The sequence below is a fragment of the Ranitomeya variabilis genome, chromosome 6 (genome assembly GCF_051348905.1).
Source record: "Ranitomeya variabilis isolate aRanVar5 chromosome 6, aRanVar5.hap1, whole genome shotgun sequence".
Classification (NCBI taxonomy): domain Eukaryota; kingdom Metazoa; phylum Chordata; class Amphibia; order Anura; family Dendrobatidae; genus Ranitomeya; species Ranitomeya variabilis.
Window position 1 is genome coordinate 399,743,509 of NC_135237.1, and position 27,409 is coordinate 399,770,917.

General features: G+C 43.1%; 1 protein-coding gene across 1 annotated transcript in view; it reads right to left on the bottom strand.

Moving 5' to 3' along the window:
• RNMT (RNA guanine-7 methyltransferase) overlaps window positions 1–27,409 on the bottom strand; it is a 59,390-nt gene that overhangs the window by 27,457 nt on the left and 4,524 nt on the right. The window contains exons 3-5 of the mRNA XM_077270129.1: window positions 24,343–24,478; window positions 9,462–9,587; window positions 3,358–3,470 (exon numbers count right to left, since the gene is read on the bottom strand). Of these exons, the coding sequence (XP_077126244.1) occupies window positions 3,358–3,470; window positions 9,462–9,587; window positions 24,343–24,478 (375 nt within the window). The remainder of the gene's footprint in view (window positions 1–3,357; window positions 3,471–9,461; window positions 9,588–24,342; window positions 24,479–27,409) is intronic.

Here is a 27,409-nt window from a genome sequence, read left to right on the forward strand (position 1 = left end):
TGTTGTCCAATGTGTCCTGAGTACGCTGATACCCCATATGTTGGGGTAAACCCCTGTTTGGGCACACGGGAGAGCTCGGAAGGGAAGGAGCACTGTTTTACTTTTTCAACGCAGAATTGGCTGGAATTGAGATTGGACGCCATGTCGCGTTTGGAGAGCCCCTAATGTGCCTAAAAAGTGAAAAAACCCCAATTATAACTGAAACCCTAATCCAAACACATCCCTAACCCTAATCCCAAAGGTAACCCTAACCACACCCCTAACCCTGACACACCCCTAACTCTAATCCCAACCCTAATCCCAACCGTAAATGTAATCCAAACCCTAACTTTAGCCCCAACCCTAACTGTAGCCTTAACCCTAGCCCTAACCTTAGCCCTAACCCTAATGGGAAAATGGAAATAAATAAATTTGTTTAATTTTTAAATTTTTCGCTAACTAAGGGGGTGATGAAGGGGGGTTTGATTTACTTTTATAGCGGGTTTTTTAGCGGATTTTTATGATTGGCAGCCGTCACACGCTGAAAGACGCTTTTTATTGCAAAAAATATTTTTTGCGTTACCACATTTTGAGAGCTATAATTTTTCCATATTTTGGTCCACAGAGTCATGTGAGGTCTTGTTTTTTGCGGGACGAGTTGACGTTTTTATTTGTAACATTTTCGGACACGTGACATTTTTTGATCGCTTTTTATTCCGATTTTTGTGAGGCAGAATGACCAAAAACCAGCTATTCATGAATTTCTTTTGGGGGAGGCATTTATACCGTTCCGCGTTTGGTAAAATAGATAAAGCAGTTTTATTCTTCGGGTCAGTACGATTACAGCGATACCTCATTTATATTATTTTTTATGTTTTGGTTCTTTGATACGATAAAAACTATTTTATAGAAAAAATAATTATTTTTGCATCGCTTTATTCTGAGGACTATAACTTTTTTATTTTTTCTTTGATGACGCTGTCTGGCGGCTCGTTTTTTGCGGGTCAAGATGACGTTTTCAGCGGTACCATGGTTATTTATATCCGTCTTTTTGATCGCGTGTTATTCCACTTTTTATTTGGCGGTATGATAATAAAGCGTTGTTTTTTGCCTCGTTTTTTTAATTTTATTTTAAGGTGTTCACTGAAGGGGTTAACTAGTGGGACAGTTTTATAGGTCGGGTCGCTAAGGACGCGGCGATACTAAATATGTGTACTTTTATTGTTTTTTTTTTAGTTAGATAATGAAATGTATTTATAGGAACTATATATACTTTTTTTTTGGGATTTTTTTTTTACACATGTGAATTTTTTTTTTTTTACACTATAACATTGCCCTATAACATTGCATGATGTTATAGTGTAAGATCGCCGATCTGACACTTTGCTGTGAACTGTGTCAGATCGGCGATCTGACGTGAACAGCTCCTGGAGGCTTCCCGGCGCCTGCTCTGAGCAGGCGCAGTGAAGCCACCTCCCTGCAGGACCCGGGTGCCGTGGCCATCTTGGATCTGGCCCTGCTGGAGGGAGGAGGAGGTAAGAGACCCTCGGAGCAACGCGATTACATCGCGTTGCTCTGGGGGTCTCAAGGAAGCCTGCAGGGAGCCACCTCCCTGCGCGATGCTTCCCTATACCGCCGGGAACACTGCGATCATGTTTGATCGCAGTGTGCCGGGGGTTAATGTGCCATCCTGTCGGTGGTCATATGGGCCCACCCCACCTCGACGGGATAATACGTCCGATGTCAGAAAGGGGTTAATGCAATGTTGCGGCGACAAAAAAAACGTAATTCTGGCGTTTTTAATTTTTTTCTCGCTAAGCTGTTTAGCGATCAGGTTAATCCTTTTATTTTATTGATAGATCGGGCGATTCTGAACACGGCGATACCAAATATGTGTAGGTTTGATTTTTTTTTTATTGCTTTATTTTGAATGGGGCGAAAGGGGGTGATTTAAACGTTTAAATTTTTTTTTTATTACTTTTGCCATGCTTCAATAGCTTCCATGGGAGGCTAGAAGATGGCACAACTCGATCGGCTCTGCTACATAGGAGCGATGCATAGATCGCTCCTATGTAGCTGAATTACAGGCTTGCTTTGAGCGCCGACCACAGGGTGGCGCTCAGAGCAAGCCGACACCAACAACCATAGAGGTCTCAAGGAGACCTCTGGTTGTTATGCCGATACATCGGTGACCCCTGATCATGTGACGGGGATCGGCGATGCGCTAATTTCTGGCCGGATGGCCAGACGCGGTAGTTAAATGCCGCTGTCAGCGTTTGACAGAGGCATTTAGCTAGTTAATAGCGGCGTGTGAATCGCGATTTCACCCGCCGCTATTGCGGGCACATGCCAGCTGTTCAAAACAGCTGACATGTCCTGGCTTTGATGTGGGCTCAGCGCTGGAGCCCACATCAAAGCGGGGGTACCGACCTCCGCAGTACTAGTACGGCGGAGGTTGGGAAAGGGTTAAAAATGGACATTATTATTATTATTGGGAGGGGGGCAAAATAAACAATGGTACCAGAGGAAAAATACAAAGTCTGACGTGCTTGGACATGGTAGCCGACATCTGTCAGAATGGGTAGTAAAATAATATGTGCCAGCAGCTGACTGCAGCCGATAGTGAGGGGTGTGCAATGTCAGAGGCCAATACCTTCAAAAGCGATCAGCAGTACTGGCCTGAAGGAGTTTTTATTACACGTTCCTATAGGACTCGGTGCTGAATGGAATTAAATTTGACTAATTCATCAGTAGAGGATGGCACAATTCTGGTTTTTGACAGAATCAGAAAATAGAGATTTTTGGTACTCTTTCTCGTGGCCTTCACTCGGGCACACATGAACCATGGGTTAATGTGCTGACACTAACAATACATCTGGGCAGCCGACAATTAGGCAGTAGAAAGAATAAAACCACTCCTCATAAGAAGGGAGGGTACTAGGTCACGCAATAATGGCAACGAGCGAGATTTTACAGTGAGTACCAAAAATCTTTACATCTCAGTCAAATAATAGGGGGCTATGGGAACCATGCAGTACTGCAGAAGGAAGAAAGAGGAAAAGGTTAGCTCCTAAGGCTACGCAGACCCATGTCTGCCTCCGAATGACACCAAGCTAAACTGTATAACTGGGTGTCGGCTGCCCAGGTGTAAGCTGATGGGGAGGATTCAGTAGTTTGGGGGTTTTTTGTTTCTAAAATATATTATTAGTGTCGGCCTCTAGGTGGCAGCATATTCACCCCATGGTTCCTGTGTCTCCCAATGAAGTGACCGAGACATTGATTTTAGCTCCGCTCCCTGTTCTCCTTGAGTAATTATCAAACTGAATGCCAAGTTAATTCCCCATTCTTAAGCCCCTAAACAATGAAAATAAAGTGCACCTTTGTAGAATCTGCAGTTACAAACTCCGCTTCAAAAATATAGTCCCGGTGGTTGCGTGCTTTCATATCGGAGTACCGCTGCTCACACTGCTGGACTGAAACTTCTGCTATATCTGTAAAGATGATTAAACAAATACAATGAACCTTAGCAAAGGCGACAGCAGCATGTGTTTTGTTATAATCCAAAGCTGGTCTACGACTCCAGCTAATTAGTGGTAGAAGTGATTAGGTCTCGGAACAATGGCGACCGCCTGGTGCACACTGGTGTGAAAACCGATCCGTACATAATTAATATTCTCTGCGGGCTACCATACACAATGAAGAACTTTCTTACAAAAACAAAGAGCTGTAAAATGTGCCTCATCATTGCTACCTGCAAATATAAGAGCAGCAGAACAGTGGCTAACAAATAAAGGATGGGGAAATACATACAAAAGGTGCACAAATCTGGGAAGTGTCACACATCCAAAGTAATCACAAGTAAAAATGTGAAATAAGGCTTCTACAGGTAACGGGCAGCATCAATAAATATCAGCCAGAATACACGGGGTAAGTGTTCTATTACCACAGGCATATGCTGCAATGCTTTCAGGTGAGAACAGCTTTTCCTGGACCATGGCAAATGCCACAATGCTACAGACACAATGGGGCATACACTGGCATGTAAAAGTATGGGCACCCCTGGTTAAAATTACAGTTAAGCAAGTTGAAGATGAAATGATCTGTAATAGGCCTAAAGTTAAAGATGACACATTTCCTTTGTATTTTAGGCAAAAATATATATTTACATTTGAAAAATTACAAAAAAGGAAATTGGCTGTTGCAAGAGTTTGGGCACCCTTGGGAGATTTAATTAGACCTTAATTAGCCTGCTAGAGTTATGGCTTGTTCACCATCATTGTTAGGAGAGGCCCAGTGATGCAAAATTGCCCAGCTTTATAAAAACCTAGCCTCCTCTAACCTTAAGCCAAAAAAAAAAAAAAACAGCAGTCATGGGTTCTCCTAAGCAGCTGCCTAGCACTCTGAAAATGGTGGAAGCCCACAAAGCAGAAGAAGGCTATGAGAAGATAGAAAAGCATTTTCAAGTTGCCTTTTCCTCAGTTCAAAATGCAATTAAGAAATTGCAATTAACAAGAACGGTGAAGGTGAAGATAAGGTCAGGAAGACCAAGCAAATTTTCAGTGAGAGCTGCTCGCAGGATTGCTAGAGAGGCAAATCAGAACCCCTGCTTGACTGCAAAAGACCTTCAGAAAAACTTAGCAGACTCTGGAGTTGTAGTACATTGTTCTTCTGTTCAGAGACACCTGCACAAATATGGCCTTCATGGAAGAGTCATCAGAAGAAAACTTCTCCTCTGTCCTCACTCTAAAATTCAGGCTCAGAAGTATGTAAAAGAACATCTGAACAAGCCTGGTGCATTTTGGAAACAAGTCCTGTGGAACGGTGAGGTTAAAATAGAACTCTTTGGCCACAATGATCAAAGGTATGTGTGAAAAGAAAAAAAGGCATTGAATATCAGGAACATCTCGGCAACCATTAAGCATGGGGATGGATCTATCGTGCTTTGGGGTTGTGTTGCAGTCAATGGCATGTGAAACATTTCAAGGGAGGAGGGAAGAATGTATTCAATGAAATTTCAACAAATTCTTGATGCAAACATAACACCATCTGTGTAAAAAAAAAAAAAAAAAAAAAAAGCTGAAATTGTAAAGCGGATAGTTTTTACAAATGGATAATGATTCTATACACACACATCAAAATCCACAATAGACCACCTCAAAAGGTGCAAGCTGAAGGTTTTACAATGGCCCTCACAGTCCCATAATGTGAACATCATTGAAAATCTGTGGCTAGACCTCAAAATAGCAGTGCATGCAAGACAACACAGGAATCTCACAGAACTGGAAGAATTTTCCAAGGAAGAAAGGCGGAAAATCCCTCAAACAAGAATTAAAAGACTCTTGGCTGGCTACAAACAAGCGTTTACAAGCTGTGATACTTGTAAAAAGGGATGCCACTAGGTGCTAACCATGCAAGTTGCCCAAACGTTAGCACTAGCCCATTTTGCTTTTTGTAATTTTTAAACTGTAAACGATGAAAATATATATATATTTTTGCCTAAAATAAAAAAGGAAATGTGTCATCTGTAACTTTACTCCCTTTGGAGATCATTTAACCTTCAACTTGATTAACTGTGCACAATAACAGTAATTTTGACCAGGGGTGCCGTAACTTTTACATGCCACTGTACTAATTTTGGCACAAATTTATAGCACAAAGTAAGCCAACGAATAGGTGGTGTACAGCATGCATCCAGTATGAATCCCTATGATAAATCTGGTGCATTTTAAGACTGTCTAGGTTTGCACCTTAATTGGCTGAAAAAAATCAGCCCATCAGAATGTGAATTTTCTAGAAATCCATGATTGGCCTCAGCGAACAGACATGTTTATTTCTATAAGTCACTAACTTCTCATCTGCTTTCTGTACTACAACCCATCCGAAACATGACCCAAGGTTAGCAAATAAGGATATATACAGTCGCGTGATGGCCGCTCAAACTGGCAAGCGGAGCCAAATTCTAGCACTGTGGATACTACACTGTTAGGATTTTGCAAGCTGCAGTGTTTGTGGAAATGTCAAAGCAGAATAGTCCTTTAAAGTCAACAACTGGAGCAGTTTGCTCTTGAGGAGTCGGCCAAAATACCTGTGGAGAGGTGCGGAAGTCTCATTGACAGATACAGGAATTGTTTTGATTGCAGTGATTGCCTCAAAAGGCTGTGCAACAAAATATTAAGTTAAGGGTACCATCATTTCTGTCCAGGCCTATTTCATGAGTTTTATTTTTTTTTAAATTCTGTGGAAGCATGGTTGAAAAGCAATATCTGACTTTCATTTGCTCATTTTCATAGATTTTTTATTTACCGTATATACTCGAGTATAAGCCGAGATTTTCAGCCCAAATTTTTGGGCTGAAAGTGCCCCCTCGGCTTATACTCGGGTCACGGTCGGCGGTGGGGTCGGCGGGTGAGGGGGAGAGGGCGCTGAGGCATACTCACCTAGTCCCGGCGATCCTGTCGCTCCCCCTGCCCGTCCCACGGTCTCCGGGTGCCGCAGCCTCTTCCCCTGAGCGGTCACGTGGGACCGCTCATTAGAGAAATGAATAGGCGGCTCCACCTCCCATAGGGGCGGAGCCGCATAATTCATTTCTCTAATCAGCGGAGCCGGTGACCGCTGTCAGAGGAAGAGGCTGCGGCACCGAAGACCAGCTGTCCGGGGGAAGGAGCGGGACGCCGGGAGCAGGTAAGTATCGCATATTCACCTGTCCGCGTTCCACACGCCGGGCGCTGTCTCCATCTTCCCGGCGTCTCTCCTCACTGACTGTGCAGGTCAGAGGGCGCGATGACGCATATGGTGTGCGCGCCGCCCTCTGCCTGATCAGTCAGTGCGGAGAGACGCCGGGAAGATGGCGCCGAGGAGCTGCAAGAGAGGTGAGTATGTGTTTTATTATTTTTATTGCAGCAGCACAGCTATGGGGCAATAATAGACGGTGCAGAGCACTATATGGCAGAGCTATGGGGCAATGGTGCAGAGCACTATATGGCACAGCTATGGGGCAACGGTGCAGAGCACTATATGGCACAGCTATGGGGCAATAATGGTGCAGAGCACTGTATGGCACAGCTATGGGGCAATAATGGACGGTGCAGAGCACTGTATGGCACAGCTATGGGGCAGTAATGGTGCAGAGCACTATATGGCACAGCTATGGGGCAATAATGGATGGTGCAGAGTACTGTATGGCACAGCTATGGGGCAGTAATGGTGCAGAGCACTGTATGGCACAGCTATGGGGCAGTAATGGTGCAGAGCACTATATGGCACAGCTATGGGGCAATAATGGTGCAGAGCACTGTATGGCACAGCTATGGGGCAATAATGGTGCAGAGCACTGTATGGCACAGCTATGGGGCAATAATGGATGGTGCAGAGTACTGTATGGCACAGCTATGGGGCAGTAATGGTGCAGAGCACTATATGGCACAGCTATGGGGCAATAATGGTGCAGAGCACTGTATGGCACAGCTATGGGGCAATAATGGTGCAGAGCACTATATGGCACAGCTATGGGGCAATAATGGTGCAGAGCACTGTATGGCACAGCTATGGGGCAATAATGGTGCAGAGCACTGTATGGCACAGCTATGGGGCAATAATGGTGCAGAGCACTATATGGCACAGCTATGGGGCAATAATGAACGGTGCAGAGCACTATATGGCACAGCTATGGGGCCATAATGAACAGTATGGAGCATCTATTTTTATTTTTGAAATTCACCGGTAGCTGCTGCATTTTCCACCCTAGGCTTATACTCGAGTCAATAAGTTTTCCCAGTTTTTTGTGGCAAAATTAGGGGGGTCGGCTTATACTCGGGTCGGCTTATACTCGAGTATATACGGTATTACTGCTTTTGTCAGATTCAAGTTATTTCTGTGACCATTGTGGGTTTTTCTGTCATTAAACGAGTGATACCAACAATTTTGACCACGTGTGTAGCTGGCAAAGGAGAAGACAGAAGTAGTAATAAACCACATCTGTCTTCTCCCCACAGTCCTTGGCTGTGTCTGACAGCTGGAGGGAAGACCTGCTCATGCTAGATTGCAGGAGCTTTAACCCTGTGCCGCAAGTTTACAATGGCACCTGGTTACATACTGGGAACAAGCTTGGTTGCTATCTGGTCATCCTAATACAAACTGCATAGAGTATGTAATAGATCTTAGACCTGATGATGTCGTTGAACTTACTCTCATCATCTATGTCCGATTAACCTGGTTCTGAACGTTTAAATGGAACCAGTCAGAGATAAAAGTTTATCTTATCTTTTTGTTTTAAAACCACATTTTTTTGTTCTTTGCTAACATTCCAGTATTTTCTGTGGTAAAAACGGTAAAAAGAGATTTTATATATACTTCTCTGGCTTTATATTTCTAAATCTGTGTGGTTTCAGCAATGAAAACCCAGTTGCAATGAGAAAATTACCTTTAATCCTCCCGGCAGAATCAGGATTTCACTCAGAGGCGCAGCTTCAGTCACCACAAATCGTGAGTGGCAGCTGTAACCATGCCCGACACGGACTGACAGTTGGCTCTATACTAATGCACTGCAGATCCAGCTGTCAGTCAGTGCCGGAGCGTGGTTACAGCCTCCACTGAGCTGAGCAGTGACTGCACCTGTGCATCTATGACTGAAAGCCCGAGACTGCCGGGAGGAAGAAAGTTCATTTCCTCCTGGCCGGACGGCTTCTGAAGGTTAATAACTTGAAGGTTAACAGCATTTTTCCTAACAAGCTACAACTGTCACTTTGGCTGGGTGAAGAGGAGACAACATCTATTACAACTTATCAACTCTCTCACTTTTAAGTTTATTATAACATTTCTAACACCAGGATTCTAAAATTGATTTTCAAAGTAAGTACACCAGCCATAAGGTCAAAGAGATTATTTAATAATTAAGAGACAAATCTACTAGGAGATCAAGTGAGACCTAGTAGCTTAAAGGGAATCTGTCACCAGCTTTCTACTACCTATTTGAGAGCAGTATAATGTATAGACAGATGTATGGTTGATTAAATTACTGTTTTTGTAGTCCTCTGTATTCATGACCTCCATATAACCCCACTCCCACCAGTGAATTGCAGTTTTCTGCCTATGCACAGTGTACACAGAAAGGTACTAAATCAGTGGTGTGAACGGAGTTACAAAAAGCTCAGCCATTCAGAGAACTGGTAGATCTGCAGCAGATAAAACAGGGATTTCATAAAAACTGCAGCAAGCAGCCCGGTAAATGATACATCGCTGGATTCAGGGTGTCTGTCCTTAAATCGTGCTGCTCTCAGAAAATATAGCAAAAACCTGGTAAAAAATTACCTTTAAATCTTTTTAATTGATCAGTCCCTAAAATAGGAAAAATAGTGAACATGGATTTAAAAAAAATCTGAAAAGATATCAACGATGGCTTAGTAGAAGAGAATAGAGAAGAGAACTGTAATGTAATGGTCAGAGAAGATAAAAGCGGCTTTCACCAGATCATCACCACATCATACCTGTACACACAAGCTTATCAATTCTGCCTTTCTTCCACTTCAGGAGATCTCCACCTTTCCCACAACCCAGATCCAGCACTGTGATATTTTGATGATTCTTCCGCCGTACTCTATCCAAAAACTCACCTAAGGATCAGAAGATACAGAAAAATCACTGTCACTTTTGCCTTCTCACTCACAGATATATCATAAATAGCGAGCTAGGTTTTCTCTCAAAGGTCAGAAGATACTAAATTAGTGGTGGTCCACACTTGTACCATGGTTTCCATCTATACCATAGTTACATAGATAATACGGCGAATCTCTCCCTCCCGAGTCCTCCATGCACAGGGGCACTGGGTACGTCCTAGCGCTCCTGTGTGCTCTATGAGAGACAGGATGGACAGCCCGGACTAAGGTTTTGGCCCCTAAATTTAAGCAGGATGGATACTCCTTTTCTCGAATATCATCTACTGGGGGAGAGTTGAGCGGGTCCAATACACATTAGATGACCAGTCGATATTGGTGTATTGGGCAGACATTAGCCTAACGTTTCTGGGGACTTAAAAGGCTGGATCCGTCCAATATCATCAAGGCTAATGGAAGGGAATGTATGGAGCATTACGCAGGCTAGCCAGACACCATTAGCAGTGACCATATTAATCCAGTTTTCCCTTCTCCTATCTGAGACTATCGTTAATAGGAGTGGGACAACTTTCTTTATCTTGCATTGACTTATGACACCACTATTGGTGGGCTTACGCTAGTTCACTAATATATTTTTTTTCACGGGTAACAGGGTGTATTGGGACATTTTTTCCATGATAGGGATTAATAGGGACTTCAGGGAAAGCCGCCAAGAGTGGGGGCGCCATACCGCAGAAACTAAGGGTGCAACCTCCACTGCCAGGCACGACTCAGTACAGTGACCTAGTAGGATACATATTTTATATATATATTTTTTTCTTCCCTGATTCAGACCCACTCCCTATATTTGATTTATTTCATTTGTCCTAAATTTGAAACATGATTTTAGCTTTGCTCTGACAAAAGATATATTTTAGGGGTCCTTGTTCTTTATGGTATTTTGCCAGTGACCATATTACAAGGATGCAAATTATTTAAAAAAAAAAAAAAGTAAAATTCTACCCAAATAATTAATTAAATAGGTCAACTCGATGAGTGTAATAAGCAGATTTGTACTATTAATTAATGCGGTATCACGGCGTACCCCAATATGATGTGACAACTCTGTGTATGAGAAATACCTGCGAGCATCTCCAGGCTTCTCACGGTGTGCCAAGACATCACTTCACTCGTCCTCTCAGAAAGGATCTATGTTTTCTTCCAACTTGCCTATAATGGAAACTGATCACAAGGCTCTGACAAATGGAGGCGATGTTGACTGCATAGCTGTCCTGTCTGGAAGATCTATATGAGGAGAGAACCCGCCTAGAGCTTGGCCATTGATAATGTGCAGTGCAGGAGTGAGGTGGCGTGCAGGGAGCTACTTTCCAACTGCGCAAGCGCGGCCAGGAACGCCATAGTGGCGGTAATGGATACCTGAGTGACCAATACCCTGCACATGAGGTACGCAATATAACTAAAAAACAAGATACAGAATATCTAATTGGGGGTAGTTACTAATACTATTAGTACTACACCTCGCAAATACTGAAATAGGATCTCGGAGATGGGAATACCAATTCAAGAATCCTATGGAATTGATGGTATAGTTTCCCATTGGTTCATTTCCTTCCTGGGTGGAAGGCCACAAAGTATCTATTGGCTCCTCATACTCTCTGGGTTCTCGTTCTAACGTGGTTTGCAACTTACTTTCTACCATTAGGCAAAATAATCCAGAACGACGGTCTGGCATTCTACGGCTATGCCAATGATACACAATTATACCTGACATTCAAGCCAAGAGCAAGTGACCCAACTCCAGCGTTAAATTCCCACAAGTTCTTATGGTTAGAAGTCAGTACAGACTAGGTATGCAGTTTAGGTGTAGATACGGCCATGGACCTGTTATTTATAAAAAAAAAAAAAAAACTAGCTATTGCTAAGCCTTCATTTTTCCATCTAAGCAACATTAAAAGAACACACATCTGTGGTCTGATCAGGATAAAGAGTCCTTGCTCCAACAGAGGCAGGACTGCTGCGCCCTGGAAATCACTGCAGTGGCCATGACTTGAGCAGCATTAGATCCAATCGGTTGGGCAACTTTTCTTTTTGTCTAAACAACCCTCTTAAAGCAGTTTTTCCCATGAACAAAGTTAATTTTAATAAACAGATCTTTTAATAAAAATAAGAACCATAATTGGATGTGTCTAAAAATCTTTAAAAAAATAAATCTAAAAAAATAAAATCATTTACAATCCTGGGCTGTAATGTCTGTATACTCTTGTTTACTCCCCTGCCCAGGTGATGTGGTATGATCAGACACAGCCATTGCACAGTACACAGCAGGGGCACATTTATAAGATCATCTCAGCACAGGAACATATTTTATTAATACATCCATACGTGGAACTTATTTTTCTTCCAAGATCTATTCATTAAAAAGTACTTTGTGCATGGGAAAAACCCCTTGAATCCATTATTTCCTCTACCCGTAAAATGTTCCCTGTGCCATTGGCTGCACACAACCCCAAAGCATGATTGATCCACCAACATGCATAATGGTTGGCGAGATGTTCATGACATGTGCCCGCAAGAGGCGTGGGCGGATCACTATTAACTAGTTAAATGCCCCTGTCAAACTCTGACAGCGGCATTTAACGCACGCTTCCAGCCATTGGGCCGGAAATGCACGGATCGGTGACCCCCATCACCTGATCGGGGGTCATCGGTGCGTCAGCATGGCAGAGGTCTCCTTGAGACCTCTATGGTTGTTGCTGCCAGATTGCTGTGAGCTGGCGCTCATAGCAATGCTGTAATTCTACTAAATAGTGGCGATCTGAGCATCGCCTCTATGTTGCAGAGCCAATCAAGTTGTGTCAACTTCTAGCCTCCCATGGAGGCTATTGAAGAATGGCAAAAGTAAAAAAAAAAAAAAAAAAAAAATGCTTTTAAATATATAAAAAAATAAAAAAATATAAAAGTTCAAATCACCCCCCTTTTGCCCCATTCAAAAAAAAAATAAAAAAATCAAACCTACACATATTTGGTATCGTCGCGTTCAGAATCGCCTGATGTACCAATAAAAAAAAAAAGAAGGATTAACTTGACTGATAAACGGCATAGCGATAAAAAGAGTCAAAACGCCAGAATTACGTTTTTTTTGGTCGCTACGACATTGCATTAAAATGGAATAACGGGCAATCAAAAAATCGTATCTGCACCATCTGCAATGGTATCATTAAAAATGCCAGCTCGGCACGCAGAAAAAAGCTCTCACCCAACCCCAGATCACAAAAAATGGAGACGCTACGAGTATCGGAAAATTGCGTAATTTGCTTTTGTTTTATCAAAGTTTGGAATTTTTTTCACCACTTAGATAAAAAAAAAAGAACCTAGACATGTTTGGTGTCTATGAACTCGTAATGACCTTGAGAATCATAATAGCAGATGAGTTTTAGCATTTAGTGAACCTAGCAAAAAAGCCAAGCAAAAAACAAGTGAGGGATTGCATTTTTTTTTTCAATTTCACCACACTTGGAATTTGTTTTTCCCGTTTTCAAGTAAACAACCTGGTAAAACCAATGGTGTCGTTCAACAGTACAACTCGTGCCGCAAAAAAACAAGCCCTCACATGGCCATATTGACGGAAAAATTAAAAAAAGTTATGACTCTGGGAATGAGGGGAGCGAAAACGCAAAACCGAAAAAAGTTCCAGGAGTTAAGGGGTTAAACTTATCGGTTAACAGGACTTGTTTCCAAAATGCATCATGCTTTTTAAAAAAAACAAACTAACCAAAAAAAAAAAAAATCAGATAATTTTTTTTTAAAAAACTTAAATAACAGACAATCTCATTATTGCCAAATTTAGCAGGGTCACAAATTTCACAGTAAACCTTCCTTCCCCTCCCATTACACACATGAACAGCAAGTGATTGATAGTACAACCTTCAGTCGGGATCATCTTCTCTCCACCCATGGTGTCCAATATGTCTCAAATGTTTTTCCCCCTTTTCTTTAAGCATAAATACCATTTCTGTGTTCACAATAGAATCAGACTAAGAAATTCTCTCAACACCAGCGGTTCATTATTTATCCAGTATCTGGCAATTAGTTTCCGCACAATATATAATAATCTAGCTATTGCCACTTTATATTTATTATGTACCTGAATCTCCTCCACATAACCCAAAATACACACCACAGGATCCCTCTCAATCCTACAGCTATACGCTCCCTCAATGGCACTGGCCACTGTCATCCAATACTGGTTCAGCCTTGGACACTGCCATAGCATATGAAGGATCCCTAGCCCTTCAGCCTGGCATCGAGGACACTCAGAAGTCTGTCTGAAACCCGCTCTATACAGCCATTCTGGAGTCCTATATACTCTATGAAGTACATATATCTGCGAGAGTCTGCCCGGGCCCACTGAACGACAGTTGTGGTACATATTCCATAATCACCTCCCATTTGTCCTCTTCTATCCTTCCCAACTCCTCCTCCCATTTTCCTTTTGCGTTAATTGGATAATTATTTAAGACGGTATATAATAAATCCTTATAGATATCTGACACCACCCTTTTTGTTCCACCCACGGCGCACATAGTCCACCAGTATATCTTTATGGATCTCCAAACTGACAGTTTTGCTCTGAGTTACATATGCATGTCTAAGCTGTCCATACTGGAACCTACAGACCTCTGGTAGCCCATAGTCTTCCTGTAACCGCTCAAAAAACACTAGTCCCTGGCAATCCCGTATCTGAACCACATATTGTATTCCCAGCCTCTTCCAATTTTTAAATTCCCCCATTTTATCAAACTCCAGCAATGCATCATGCTTCTTTAGAGACCAAACCGCTGCATGACCAGCTCTATCCTCACCTACTGTATTCTCACCCATCCCTTGTAGATTGTGAGCCTTCGCGGGCAGGGTCCTCTCTCCTACTGTACCAGTTATGACTTGTATTGTTCAAGATTATTGTACCTGTTTTTATTATGTATACCCCTCCTCACTTGTAAAGCGCCATGGAATAAATGGCGCTATAACAATAAATAATAATAATAATAATGTTCTTTTACATACTTCTGATGCTGAATTTTATTTTGAGGACGCAGGAGAGTTTCTTCTGATGACTCTTCCATGAAGGACATATTTGTGCAGGTGTCTCTGAACAGTAGAACAATGTACCACAAATCCAGAGTCTGCTGAATCTTTCTGAACGTCTATTGCAGTCAAGCAGAGGTTCTGATTTGCGCCTCTAGCAATCCCTCGACCAGCTCTCGCTGAAATTTAGACTATATCGTGACCTCCACTGTTCTTGTTAACTACCATTTCTTAAAGGGAACCTGTCACCCCCAAAATCGAAGGTGAGCCTAGCCCACTGGCATCAGGGGCTTATCTACAGCATTCTGGAATGCTGTAGATAAGGCCCCCCCCCCCCAGATATCACCCCCCCGATGTCAGTGATAACAAAAATTCCCCATTCAGGGTATGTGCACACGTCCGGATTTCTTGCAGAAATTTCCTGAAGAAAACCGGAAATTTTCTGCAAGAAATCCGCATTTTTTTTTTTGCGTTTTTTTGGCATTCTGCAAGCGTAATTAGCTTGCAGAATGCTAAAGTTTTCCAAGCGATCTGTAGCATCGCTTGGAAAACTGACTGACAGGTTGGTCACACTTGTCAAACATAGCGTTTGACAAGTGTGACCAACTTTTTACTATAGATGCTGCTTTTGCACCATCTATAGTAAAAGATGGAATGTTTAAAAATAATAAAAAAAATAAAAAAAATGCTTATACTCACCCGCAGACAGCTTATCTCCTCACCGGCGTCCGTTCCGTATAGATGGTGTGTGCGCGCAGGACCTTCCATAACGTCGCGGTCACGTGAGCGGTCACATGACCGCTCACGACCAATCACAAGACAGTGACGTCATCACAGGTCCTTCACCGCACACCAGCTACAGGAACCGAAGCGGCAGCATGCAGCTGAGAGGCGGGAAGACATCGAAGGTGAGTATAGGACTATTTTTTATTTTAATTCTTATTTTTTGACCACTTATATGGTGCCCAGTCCGTGGAGGAGAGTCTCCTCTCCTCCACCCTGGGTACCAACCGCACATAATCTGCTTACTTCCCGCATGGTGGGCACAGCTCCGTGCGGGAAGTAAGCAGATCAATGGACTCCTAGGTGTGCGGAATCCCCTGCAATTCCGCATTTTAATGAACATGTTGCTTTTTTTTCCTGCAATGCGATTTTTTCGCACAAAAAATGCGGAATACACTGAAAATAATGGGAGGCATATGTTAGCATTTTTTTCGCGTTTTTATCACGTTTTTATAGCGAAAAAACGCGAAAAATACACGAAAAATACTGAACGTGTGCACATGGCCTCAGTGTCACCTGCTTAACCCAGCAGGAAGTACGGCGACGTCTAAAAATCACTAAAATTGACAAATCTCCGGGCCCGGATGGGATACACCCCCGAGTACTGCAGGAATTAAGTACAGTCATTGATAGACCATTATTTTTAATCTTTAAAGAGTCCATAATAACAGGGTCTGTACCACAGGACTGGCGTATAGCAAATGTGGTGCCAATATTCAAAAAGGGGACAAAAACTGAACTCGGAAATTATAGGCCAGTAAGCTTAACCTCTACTGTGGGTAAAATCCTGGAGGGCATTCTAAGGGATGCTATACCGGAGTATCTGAAGAGGAATAACCTCATGACCCAGTATCAGCACGGGTTTACTAGGGACCGTTCATGTCAGACTAATTTGATCAGCTTCTATGAAGAGGTAAGTTCCGGACTGGACCAAGGGAACCCAGTAGATGTAGTGTATATGGACTTTTCAAAAGCTTTTGATACGGTGCCACACAAAAGGTTGATACATAAAATGAGAATAATGAGGATAGGGGAAAATATGTGTAAGTGGCTTGAGAGCTGGCTCAGGGATAGGAAACAAAGGGTGGTTATTAATGGAGCACACTCGGACTGGGTCGCGGTTAGCAGTGGGGTACCACAGGGGTCAGTATTGGGCCCTCTTCTTTTTAACATATTTATTAATGATCTTGTAGGGGGCATTCAGAGTAGAATTTCAATACAGGGGAGGACAATTTTATATTACAGGATGATTTATGTAAACTAGAAGATTGGGCTGATAAATGGCAAATGAGCTTTAATGGAGATAAATGTAAGGTCATGCACTTGGGTAGAAGTAATAAGATGTATAACTATGTGCTTAATTCTAAAACTCTGGGCAAAACCGTCAATGAAAAAGACCTGGGTGTAAGGGTGGATGACAAACTCATATTCAGTGGCCAGTGTCAGGCAGCTGCTACAAAGGCAAATAAAATAATGGGATGTATTAAAAGAGGCATAGATGCTCATGAGGAGAACATAATTTTACCTCTTTACAAGTCACTAGTTCGACCGCACTTAGAATACTGTGCACAGTTCTGGTCTCCGGTGTATAAGAAAGACATAGCTGAACTAGAGCGGGTGCAGAGAAGAGCGACCAAGGTTATTAGAGGACTGGGGGGTCTGCAATACCAAGATAGGTTATTACACTTGGGGCTATTTAGTTTGGAAAAACGAAGACTAAGGGGTGATCTTATTTTAATGTATAAATATATGAGGTGACAGTACAAAGACCTTTCTGATGATCTTTTTAATGATAGACCTGAGACAGGGACAAGGGGGCATCCTCTATGTCTGGAGGAAAGAAGGTTTAAGCATAATAACAGACGCGGATTCTTTACTGTAAGAGCAGTGAGACTATGGAACTCTCTGCCGTATGATGTTGTAATGTGTGATTCATTACTTACATTTAAGAGGGGACTGGATGCCTTTCTGGAAAAGTATAATGTTACAGGATATATACACTAGATTCCTTGATAGGGCGTTGATCCAGGGAACTAGTCTGATTGCCGTATGTGGAGTCGGGAAGGGATATTTTTTCCCCATGGTGGAGTTACTCTTTGCCACATGGTTTTTTTTTGCCTTCCTCTGGATCAACATGTTAGGGCATGTTAGGTTAGGCTATGGGTTTGAACTAGATGGACTTAAAGTCTTCCTTCAACCTTAATAACTATGTAACTATATGTATGTATCCTGAAAGATGAGAAAAAGAGGTTAGATTATACTCACCCAGGGGCGTTCCCGCTGTTGTCCGGTCCGATAGGCATCGCGGTCCGGTCCAGCGCCTCCCATCTTCTTACGATGACGTCCTCTTCTTGTCTTCACGCTGCGGCTCCGGCGCAGGCGTACTTTGTCTGCCCTGTTGAGGGCAGAGCAAAGTACTGCATTGCGAAGGCGCCGGGAAAGGTCAGAGAGGCCCGGAGCCTGCACACTACAGTACTTTGCTCTGCCCTCAACAGGGCAGACAAGGTACGCCTGCGCCGGAGTCGCAGTGTGAAGACAAGAAGAGGACGTCATCGTAAGAAGATGGGAGGCCCCGGACCGCGATGTCCATCGGACCAAAACCGGACCAGGACCACCCCTGGGTGAATATAATCTAACCTCTTTTTCTCATCTTTCAGGTTACATCGGGGGCTTATCTACAGCATTCCAGAATGCTGTAGACAAGCCCCTGATGCCGGTGGGCTTAGCTCACCTTCGATTTTGGGGGTGACAGGTTCCCTTTAAATACATTTCAGACTGAGGAAAGGGCAACTTATAGCCTTCTCCTGCTTTGTGGGCTTCTACCATTTTCAAAGTGCTAGCCAGCTGCTTAGAAGAATCCATGGCTGCAGTTTCTTGGGACAAGGTTAGAGGAGGCTAGGTTTTTATAAAGCTGGGAAGTTTGCATCACCTGGCCTTTCCTAACAATGATAGTGAACAAGCCATAACTAACAGGCTAATTAAGGTCTGAAACCGTGGTCAAAGTTATCGGAGCACACAAATCTCCAAGATTCCAAACTTTAGCACTGGTCCGTTTTCCTTTTTCTAGTTTTTAAAATGTAAAAAAGGACAATACTTTTTTTTTTAACTAAAATAAAAAATGTGTCAAATGTGTCATTTTTTACTTTAGTCCTTTTAGAGATCATTTAATCTTAAACTTGCTTAACTGTTCACAATATCAGTAATTTTGGCCAGGGGTGGCAAAACTTTTACATGCCAGTGTATGGCAAATAGCCTTGACTATTTACACAATGTTTACTATTTTCATATGCATGTGTGGTACTGCCTTATGTCACTATTGATTACAGCCTTATGTCATGTTTCATATACACAGTTTTTTGTACCTTGCACAATATGGTCAGAAATTACCTCCACCCAACCCTGTATATGCCATTTTCCATGCCTGCAATGCCCATGGTCTCCTTTTTTTTATCTTTTTACATTGCTTTTCTATACATGTCCGGCATTTTCTTTTTCTCCATTTTGATGATGCAGGGATAAAAGGAGTTATTTCTATTTTGGAACTCTAGGATCGGAGTCACCCATCTTTAATGGGCACCAAGCAGTATTCCATGGACAAGTGAATTGTTGTGCTGTTTGGGAAAGTGTGCTGTGGTCATATTTATTCTTATAACAGGACTAGAAGACAGTGTTACATCTCCTAAATAGACAGGAATGTCGTATGAGTACAGAGACAATTGATCTTCCATATTACAACATTTCAATCCAATAACCTCAGGAAATTATCTAAGTAACCATGCAAGTGGCCCGATCGCTAATGTGAACCGGAGGGGAGACAGGTAGCACCCTTGCAGCGTGCCCCTTCTCATCGCAAACACGTACCTCCATTAGCCCATAATCTGGCAAATGGCAGCCTATACAGCAATTTAACGTAGAACAGAAATCCTAATCTAAATCCCATTTTTCCAACACTGTCCACACGTAGTCGCACTCTACACTGTCAGCTCCTGTGCAAAGACCGCTCTAGCCCCTGTATCTGCAGAAGAGCATTTCACAAATTAAGACTAGTTTGGCATGAAACCTACCTGGTCCTCATATACACAACCTCATCGATAAAAATATATCAATCTATTAGCAAGGACCTTAGCAGTGAAATGAGATGATGAGATGCTAACAAACATAGGTCCTTAATCAGTTTAAATGTGACCCTCACTCCCCAAACCTAAATGCGAGTATATACAGTATTTCCCATGTATAGCCACAATACAGTAACTTCTCTGTTCTGCAGCTGCTGCCTCCCCCAGTCAGTTTGGTCACCCATTCCCTTCTCCAAAGTCTGGCAGATGGCCTAAATGTGTTATTAACCTAGCCTGAAGAAGTAAAGTTGGCGCAGTGGTTAACACTGTAGCCTTACAGAGCTGGGTTCCTGGGCTCAAATCCCACCAAGGAGAACATCTGTAAGGTTTGTATGTTCTTCCCGTGTTTCCATGGTTTTCCTCCGGGTTCTCTGGTTTCCTCCCACACTCCAAAAATATACTTATAGGGACTTTGCTTTGAGCCCCAATGGGAACAGCAATGATAATGTCTGTAAAGCGCTAGGCGGAATATGATAGCGCTATCTTTCTCTAATTCCAGGCTGTTAAATGCAGCTTGGACACCTGAGGAGAGAGAAAAGGCCCTTGGGACAGAAGATCCTGCTCCTCAGGAAGAACCCACGGATCCGATACAGACATTGTCCTCAGCCAAAAGAACCACGGTCTTTTTGGCCAAAAGGGAGCTATTAGGATACAGTTGTGCTCAAACTTTACATACCCCAGCTGAATTTTTGCTTTCTTGGCCTTTTTTTCAGCGAATATGAATGATAGCACCAAAACTTTTTCTCCACTCATGGCTAGTGGTTGGGTGAAGCCAATTATTGCCAAACTACTGTGTTTTCTCTTTTTAAATCATGACAACCCAAAACATCCAAATGACCCTGATCAAAACTTAACATACCCCATTTCTTAATACGGTGTACTGCCCCCTCTAACATCAATGACAGCTTCAAGTCCTTAGCGGTAGTTGTGGATGAGGTGTTTTTTTTTTTTTTTGTAAAGCGGACCACTCTTTTTGGCAAAAAGCCTCCAATTCCTGTAAATTCCTGGGCTGTCTAGCATGAACAGCGTGCTTGAGATCTCCCCAGAATGGCTCAATGATATTGAGGTCAGGAGACAGATGGCCACTCCAGAACCTTCACTTTATTCTGCTGTAGCCAATGACAGGTCGACTTGGCCTTGTGTTTTGGATCATTGACGTGTTGGAACGTCCAAGTATGTCTCATGCACAGCTTCTGGACTGATGAGTGCAAATTTGCCTCTAGTATTTGCTGATAATGTGCTGCATTCATCTATTCTTCAACTTTGACCATATTTCCTGTGCCTTTGGAGCTCACACATCCCCAAAACATCAGCGATCCACCTCCGTGCTTTACAGTAGGAATGGTATGCCTTTAATCATAGGCCTTTGTTGACCTCTCTCCAAATGTAATGTTTAGGGTGGTGGCCAAAAAGTTCAATTTTGGTCTCATCACTACAAAATTACCTTGTTCCAGAAGTTTTGAGGCTTGTCACTGTGCTGTTTTGTGTATTGTAGGCAAGATAGTTTGTGGCATTTGAGCAGTAATGCCTTTCTTCTGGTGACTCAACCATGCAGCCCATTTTTCTTCAAGTGCCTCCTTATTGTGCATCTTGAAACATCCACACCGCTAGTTTCCAGAGAGTCCTGTATTTCAGCTGATGTTATTTGTGGGTTTTTCTTTGCATCCTGAAAAATTTTCCTGGCAGTTGTGAACGACTTTCGTGGCCTGAGACAACTCCCCACCAGGTGTGGAAACTGCCCACTTCAGCAGCTGCGGATGGCCCCTTCTCCACCGGCGCGCCGATGTACTCCGGGAAAGCGTGGCTGCAGGCACCGGTAATCAGCTGCTGGTGCCTCGTTCACTCCCTTTCAGGGAGGGCACCCACTGTGACCTCCTTGGTGCTACCGGAACCCTGGCAATGGCCGTAGCAGAACCGTGCCTGCCAAACCCCGGCAGCCCTAGGCATCCTCTTCTCTTTGCATCTTCACCGCCGATTAAACTGAGGGTTTCCCATCAAGGACAGGAAACCAACTGATGCAGAGAGAGGAGCCGCCCTTTTTATCATGAAGGTTTCCTGTCCTTGAAGAGCGATTCCCTCTCTCGTGGTGCCGTCATGGGTGAATGAAAAATGGTGATAACCATATCCTACTCCCAAAAAGGAGGCACCCACCCTAAGATTATTTACTGGGCCTTGGTTTGTACTGAGATCAGCAGAAGCACATCGAAGAAAAGAAGTACCCTCCATGGATATAAGGAAAAGGTCCTGCCTTAGGGTGTCTTCTTGTGAAGGTCAATTACAGTGAAGTGACTGTGACCAAGCGCAGTAGGCATCCCTAGGATGCAACTCCTCCCCATCCTGAAGAATCTCATTTCAATCTGCAGAGAACTCCGTGAAGGCCATTGGCGTCATTCTCCGACCGATTCATTGTTTTTCTCAGCTCAGAGAGCCGGAAAACGCTTTGCATTCCATGGTGGATTACAACCAGAATGGACGTCAATTAAAGGGGACCGATGTCCCACATCACTACCAGATATGCTCACTGCATGCCAGCATAAAGAGAAGGAGGAAAGAGGCTTGGGAGATGTGAGTGTACCCCAGCCCACCTCCGATCAGCATTGCCCAGAGGCGCAGAGAAACGTAGTGGTCAAGATCCTCGGGACAAAGGAGCAGATGGAGAGGAAGAAGGCACCGCTCCCAGCTTCTGCTGACCGCAGAAAACCAGGATGACGTCTTCCTGTCCCTAGGGAAAGGAAAAACACTGCTGACAGGAGATGGGGAGGGGCTACATAACCGCTGTTTCTTGACCCTAATAGGACGGGGAGGCAACCTTCTATTGTCCTGTCGTGGAGGGGAAAAAACAACATTGGTAAATGGCTTCCACATCATTTTTAAACACCATGAAACCTCCAGTCTGTGACTGCAGTTTTCAGAAAACAGATTAAAGGTATTTCTATGTAGGGTCTTTTGTGCAGTCTGCCAACTAGTGCAGGGAGACTTCGATGGCAATCAATGTTCCCTGGGAAAAAGGTATGCAATTTAACTTTAGTACAAAAGAAAGAAAGATGGCTTACTAAAGTCACCTATTGGAAGTTTCTACCCACTAAGTCAATCCTTTAGTGAGCATTGCCAGATGACTTAAGATTTAGGCAAGCCTTTTGCACACAGCACTTTTGGGATACTGACCCTGCATCAGTGCACAGCAGGACGATAGTAAATTTTTCCTGTTGGAGGAAAAGTAATTTGCATGCTTTTCCCTAGGAGAACTGCCTGGCCTATATGTGCTCAAAAAGAAAAACCCCATCTTCCTAGACCTCCATCAAAGGTCTCTCAAATAATTAAACAGTAACTTGCCATGCACTGAAGAAAACAGAGCACCCCAAAACAGTCTTTGGATGGGTGTCTTTACCTGGATATTTCAGTTAGGCTAAATATGGCAAGTCATGTGGCAAGGCTCTATAGAGAAAAGCTTTCCTCCTTAAGAGGAGAACCAGTTTGCAGATTTATGAGATCTTCCTTCATTACAGTGCAGAGATTCATACCAGGAAGCAGTAGTGTGCTCGTAACTACGAGGAGCGATGTACTGCAGGAGGAGCTGTATATAGGGGGCTGAGTAGAAATACTGAAGGATAAAGCTGTATACAGGTGGTTGAGAGGAGTTATATACTGCAGCAGGGGGCTTTGTGTACCAGGACCAAGATTAGTCGAGGTGTGCTTGTTATCTGCTGCTGAGAGATCAGTGATGTGAAACTGCAAATATTGCTCTATTGATGCGTATGGCAGAAAATTCTCTTCTGCTATATGCATCATTTGTTGTTTCAAAAAACTGATCTGTTAGAAGCAGGCAGCAAACACAGCTCTGTACTGCTGTTGTAGAGGGGTGCAAGAGAGTTGAGCTCTGCAATAACCAGATAATGATGTAAAACCACACTGCAGTTATTCTGATGTCGATGGCAGAAAATAAGATTGCTTAGCCAGGGTTCTGTATATGAAAAAAATGTGTACAGAAGCTTAAGATGAAGTCTATACTTGGCTTAGCCAAATGATAACTCAGAAGTCGGGCTAGTTAGATGCACACAGGAAAGGTAGAGGGGTCTGCAGCACTGAGAGGAAGCAAGTGCTGCTGACAAATATAGTTTTAGTGGCGAAGAAGCTGGACAGCCCATTTTACGATGTGAAGTTGGATGCATCAAGGGGCAGATAAGAAATTTAAAAAAACAAAACAAGTGTACTAGAAATCAGTGTGCTTTGTGAAAAATAATGCAATCCTGGTAATAACCCTTTAAACAGCACAGCTCCGTTATGCTCAACAACACCCTGCTATGCCATCTCAATGGTTGTTTCAAGATTTGTTGTGAATACACAGTAGACAGGCGTGAAGCTGAGTTGCGCTTGATACCAGCTAACAGATCAATAATTGAAAATGGCAAGTGCTGATCTACAGATGTATGTAACATCATAAAATGTGTAGTGTATCAGAGCATATACAGGAACCAGAGGCATAGGCTATGCTAATGTAACAATGCAAGTGCTGCTGTATAGAGGACAGGCACTTGCAGTAGCTACATGTTGGGATTTGTCTATACATTGCAGACACTGTGCTTTGTTAAAGAAAAATAAATATTGACATTGTGAGAGTAATTTTTTAAGTGATGCCTTCGCCAATAGGGGAAAAAAAGATGCAATAATCCTTCAAAAAAGAGGAGTGCCTAGTTTTCAGGATACATTACAAATATGTTAAAAGTCTGCCTGATGACACTAAATTTTACATATAAATTGTACATATCAACCACCTATCAGAGCACTTTTCATCCAGTTGTTGAAGTTCCTTAGATGAACGATTCGGGACTGGTTGCGCTGATTTAATCCGCACTCCTGGAGTTCATTGTAGTGTGCAGCTACTGCTGAGCTGTGACCTTCTGATGTTCGCTGTGCACAGAAAAGAAAAAAGCAAAAAGATAAATAAAAAGCTAAAATAATACAAAAACAGGTTACATAATTATATTACTAAGGCTTTATTAGGTCTGCTATAATGGGGAAAAACTAAAATGTTGCACTTTTTACAGTGTTATACCTTAGTGTATGTTTAAACATAGCAGCAGGGTATCGGACCACTACCATACAGTTTTTTGCCCCAATATGTCCCTACAGATTATATATGTTATATTGGACCATACAGTGTTCACTCCAAAGTAAGAATGAGAACCACTGCAGAGATCAAAATAATCAAGAAGATGACTTCTCTTTATCTTTAGACAAACTTTTGACATTTTACTCCTGCCGGCCAACAGGTTTCCTCTTATTCGGCAAGCTGGGCCAGAACATCACAGCTCTATTCTTTGTGTAGTGGCTGTTCACCCTAAGAGAAGGTGGTCCTGACTAGAGTTGAGCGAATATGTTCTGGTTCCCTCTTATTCGGCAAGCTATAGCGCTTACCGAATATGCTCCAGAGGGAACTCGGATACATGGAGCGCCGGCTGATCAGCTGTTCGGCACCGCAGCTGCATATGTCGCGGCTGTGGCGCCGATCAGTTGATGAGCCGGAGCGATCCAGGAAGCCAGGTTCCCTCTCGAGCTGTGATGTTCTGGACCAGCTGACTACTTTGGCCACAGCTAGAGCGAGAACAGTGCTGGGTTTCACACTCCCACCTCACCCATAGGTGAATGAAAATACCTTAATCCTGGAAACCCCCTTGATATAGCATGTTAAATAAGTTTTACAGAAGAAGAACATAAAAAAACCCACCAAACTGGGGCCCCAAGTACATCCACACAGTAGTCCACATTGATGGAGTATATACACAGATGTACATAAGCACTAACCACAGGTTGGCAGCAATTCTTTAACTTTAAATGCTGACCTATGTGCTGACACCTGGGACCACAATGTTTAATGTATATCCACAAGTAAAAGTATGTTCACACAAAGCATTTTTGCAGTGGTTTATCTGCGCTTTTTGTGTGCTGAAAAAATGCTGTTTTATGTTACCAGCAAAGTACCGTATTTTTCTGACCATAAGACGCACTTTTTTTCCTCCAAATTTGGGAGGAAAGTGTCGGTGCGTCTTATGGTACGGATGTAACGTGGGGAGGGGGCAGCAGTGAGTGGGATTGCACTGGGAGGCAGAAAAATGTCCCTGCCAGGCTTCAGGAATCAGGCTGGGGGAAACCACATGGTCCCGATCGTTAAAGTGCAGTGAATATTCATTAGCTGCTTCCCCGCCCACCTGTCAGCTGAGCAGTGATCAGGGAGCAGCAAATGAATACTCCTTCACAGGGACACACATGGTTTCCCCAGCGCTGGATTCCTGCAGCAGCTGGGGAGATCTGTGTGTCTGGTGGAGGAGGAGGCAGCAGCAGCAGCAGGGGCCAGAGGGGAGACACAAGATCGCTGCATACCTGCCTGCCGGGGCTGTGCTGGGTGCTGAGTGCTCCAGCACAACGACCTGTGTGATGTCATGAAGAGGGCGGGCTGGAGCATCACATGGCAGCACAGAGCCCTCCGTCTTCAGATGTCATCACAGGTCCTGCAGACACCACACTACAATCTGCAAGCTTCCTCCTGTGCTGTGGAGAGGCAGGGAGAGCTCTGTGGTGTCATGGGATGGGATGCTCCAGCATTTTACCTCACCACAGCTGGCTGGCTGCAACAATTAAAAGGTTAGTCTTTACAACACAATAAAGCACACTTCCACTCCTGTGGTGAACTATAACTCCCAGCATGCCATAGGATCTGCAGGACATGCTGGGAGTTATAGTTCTCTAAATGGGATCTTAAAGCAGCACTCCAGTGTTATTTTTCAGTGCTAGAGTGGTGCTTTAAATATAAGCCCTGTGCCCCCATTCTTATACTCACCCTCCAGCGTCTTCATATAGTACTTTACAGACACTACACTAGCTTCCAACATAATAACATACTATTTTATATAATAACACATATAATAATAGTATGTTTATGTTATTAAATATTTTACCACCTTTTTTACTTCAAATATTTTTTTTCCCTATTTTCCACCTCTAAAACCTGTGTGCGTCTTATAGTCCGGTGCGTCTTATAGTCCGAAAAATATGGTATATGTAGTTCATAAAATTTCCTTCACACGCTGTGGTTCTCTTTCCGTGCATCCTTTCAGCTGCTACGTGTTTTCTTTCAATTCCAATGCATATTAATTCTTACAGATTTTCACTCAAATGGATGGGGGAAAAAAAATAAACAAAAAAAAAACATGTAAAAATGCACGTATTTTACACAGCATTTTTCCGACCAACACTCTGATTTTTGGTGCAGAAAGATCCGCAGCAAAAATGCTGCATGTGACGATACCCTTGGGATATAATCATACAATGCATTTTTGAGACTTATTTAAAGGGAACCCGTCAGCAGGTTTTTGCTAAGTAATCTGGGGCAGATGTCACTTATTAGGTTATGTGCAGATGTTTCCATACAATGAATGTTTTAATCACCAGATTATCACTGCCCAGACTAGTTGCCTCATCCCGAGTGGTCCGACACCCCCCTCAAGTGATAAGCAGCTCACTGTCAATAGACCATGTACATAGTGCGCTGTGGTATGGGCGGGGGAAGCTTTTCGAGCTCTACAACATCTAAAAACTCTGATATTGTGTCACAACTGCTCCCAACAAACTTGATGATACATTGTTGGAATCAGGGTCTCTTTTTCTATATTATGCTGCTCTTAGATGAGGTGGGAAAAACCTGGCGACACTCCCTTTAACGCAGCACATTTGGAGCATAAGGTGCACAGCATTTTACAGTACCAGCATAACCAATGAGATTTGCAAAATTTCATGAACAAGCGGCATTTTTTTACATAAGGATTTGTGGCTCTGCGGTGTTTT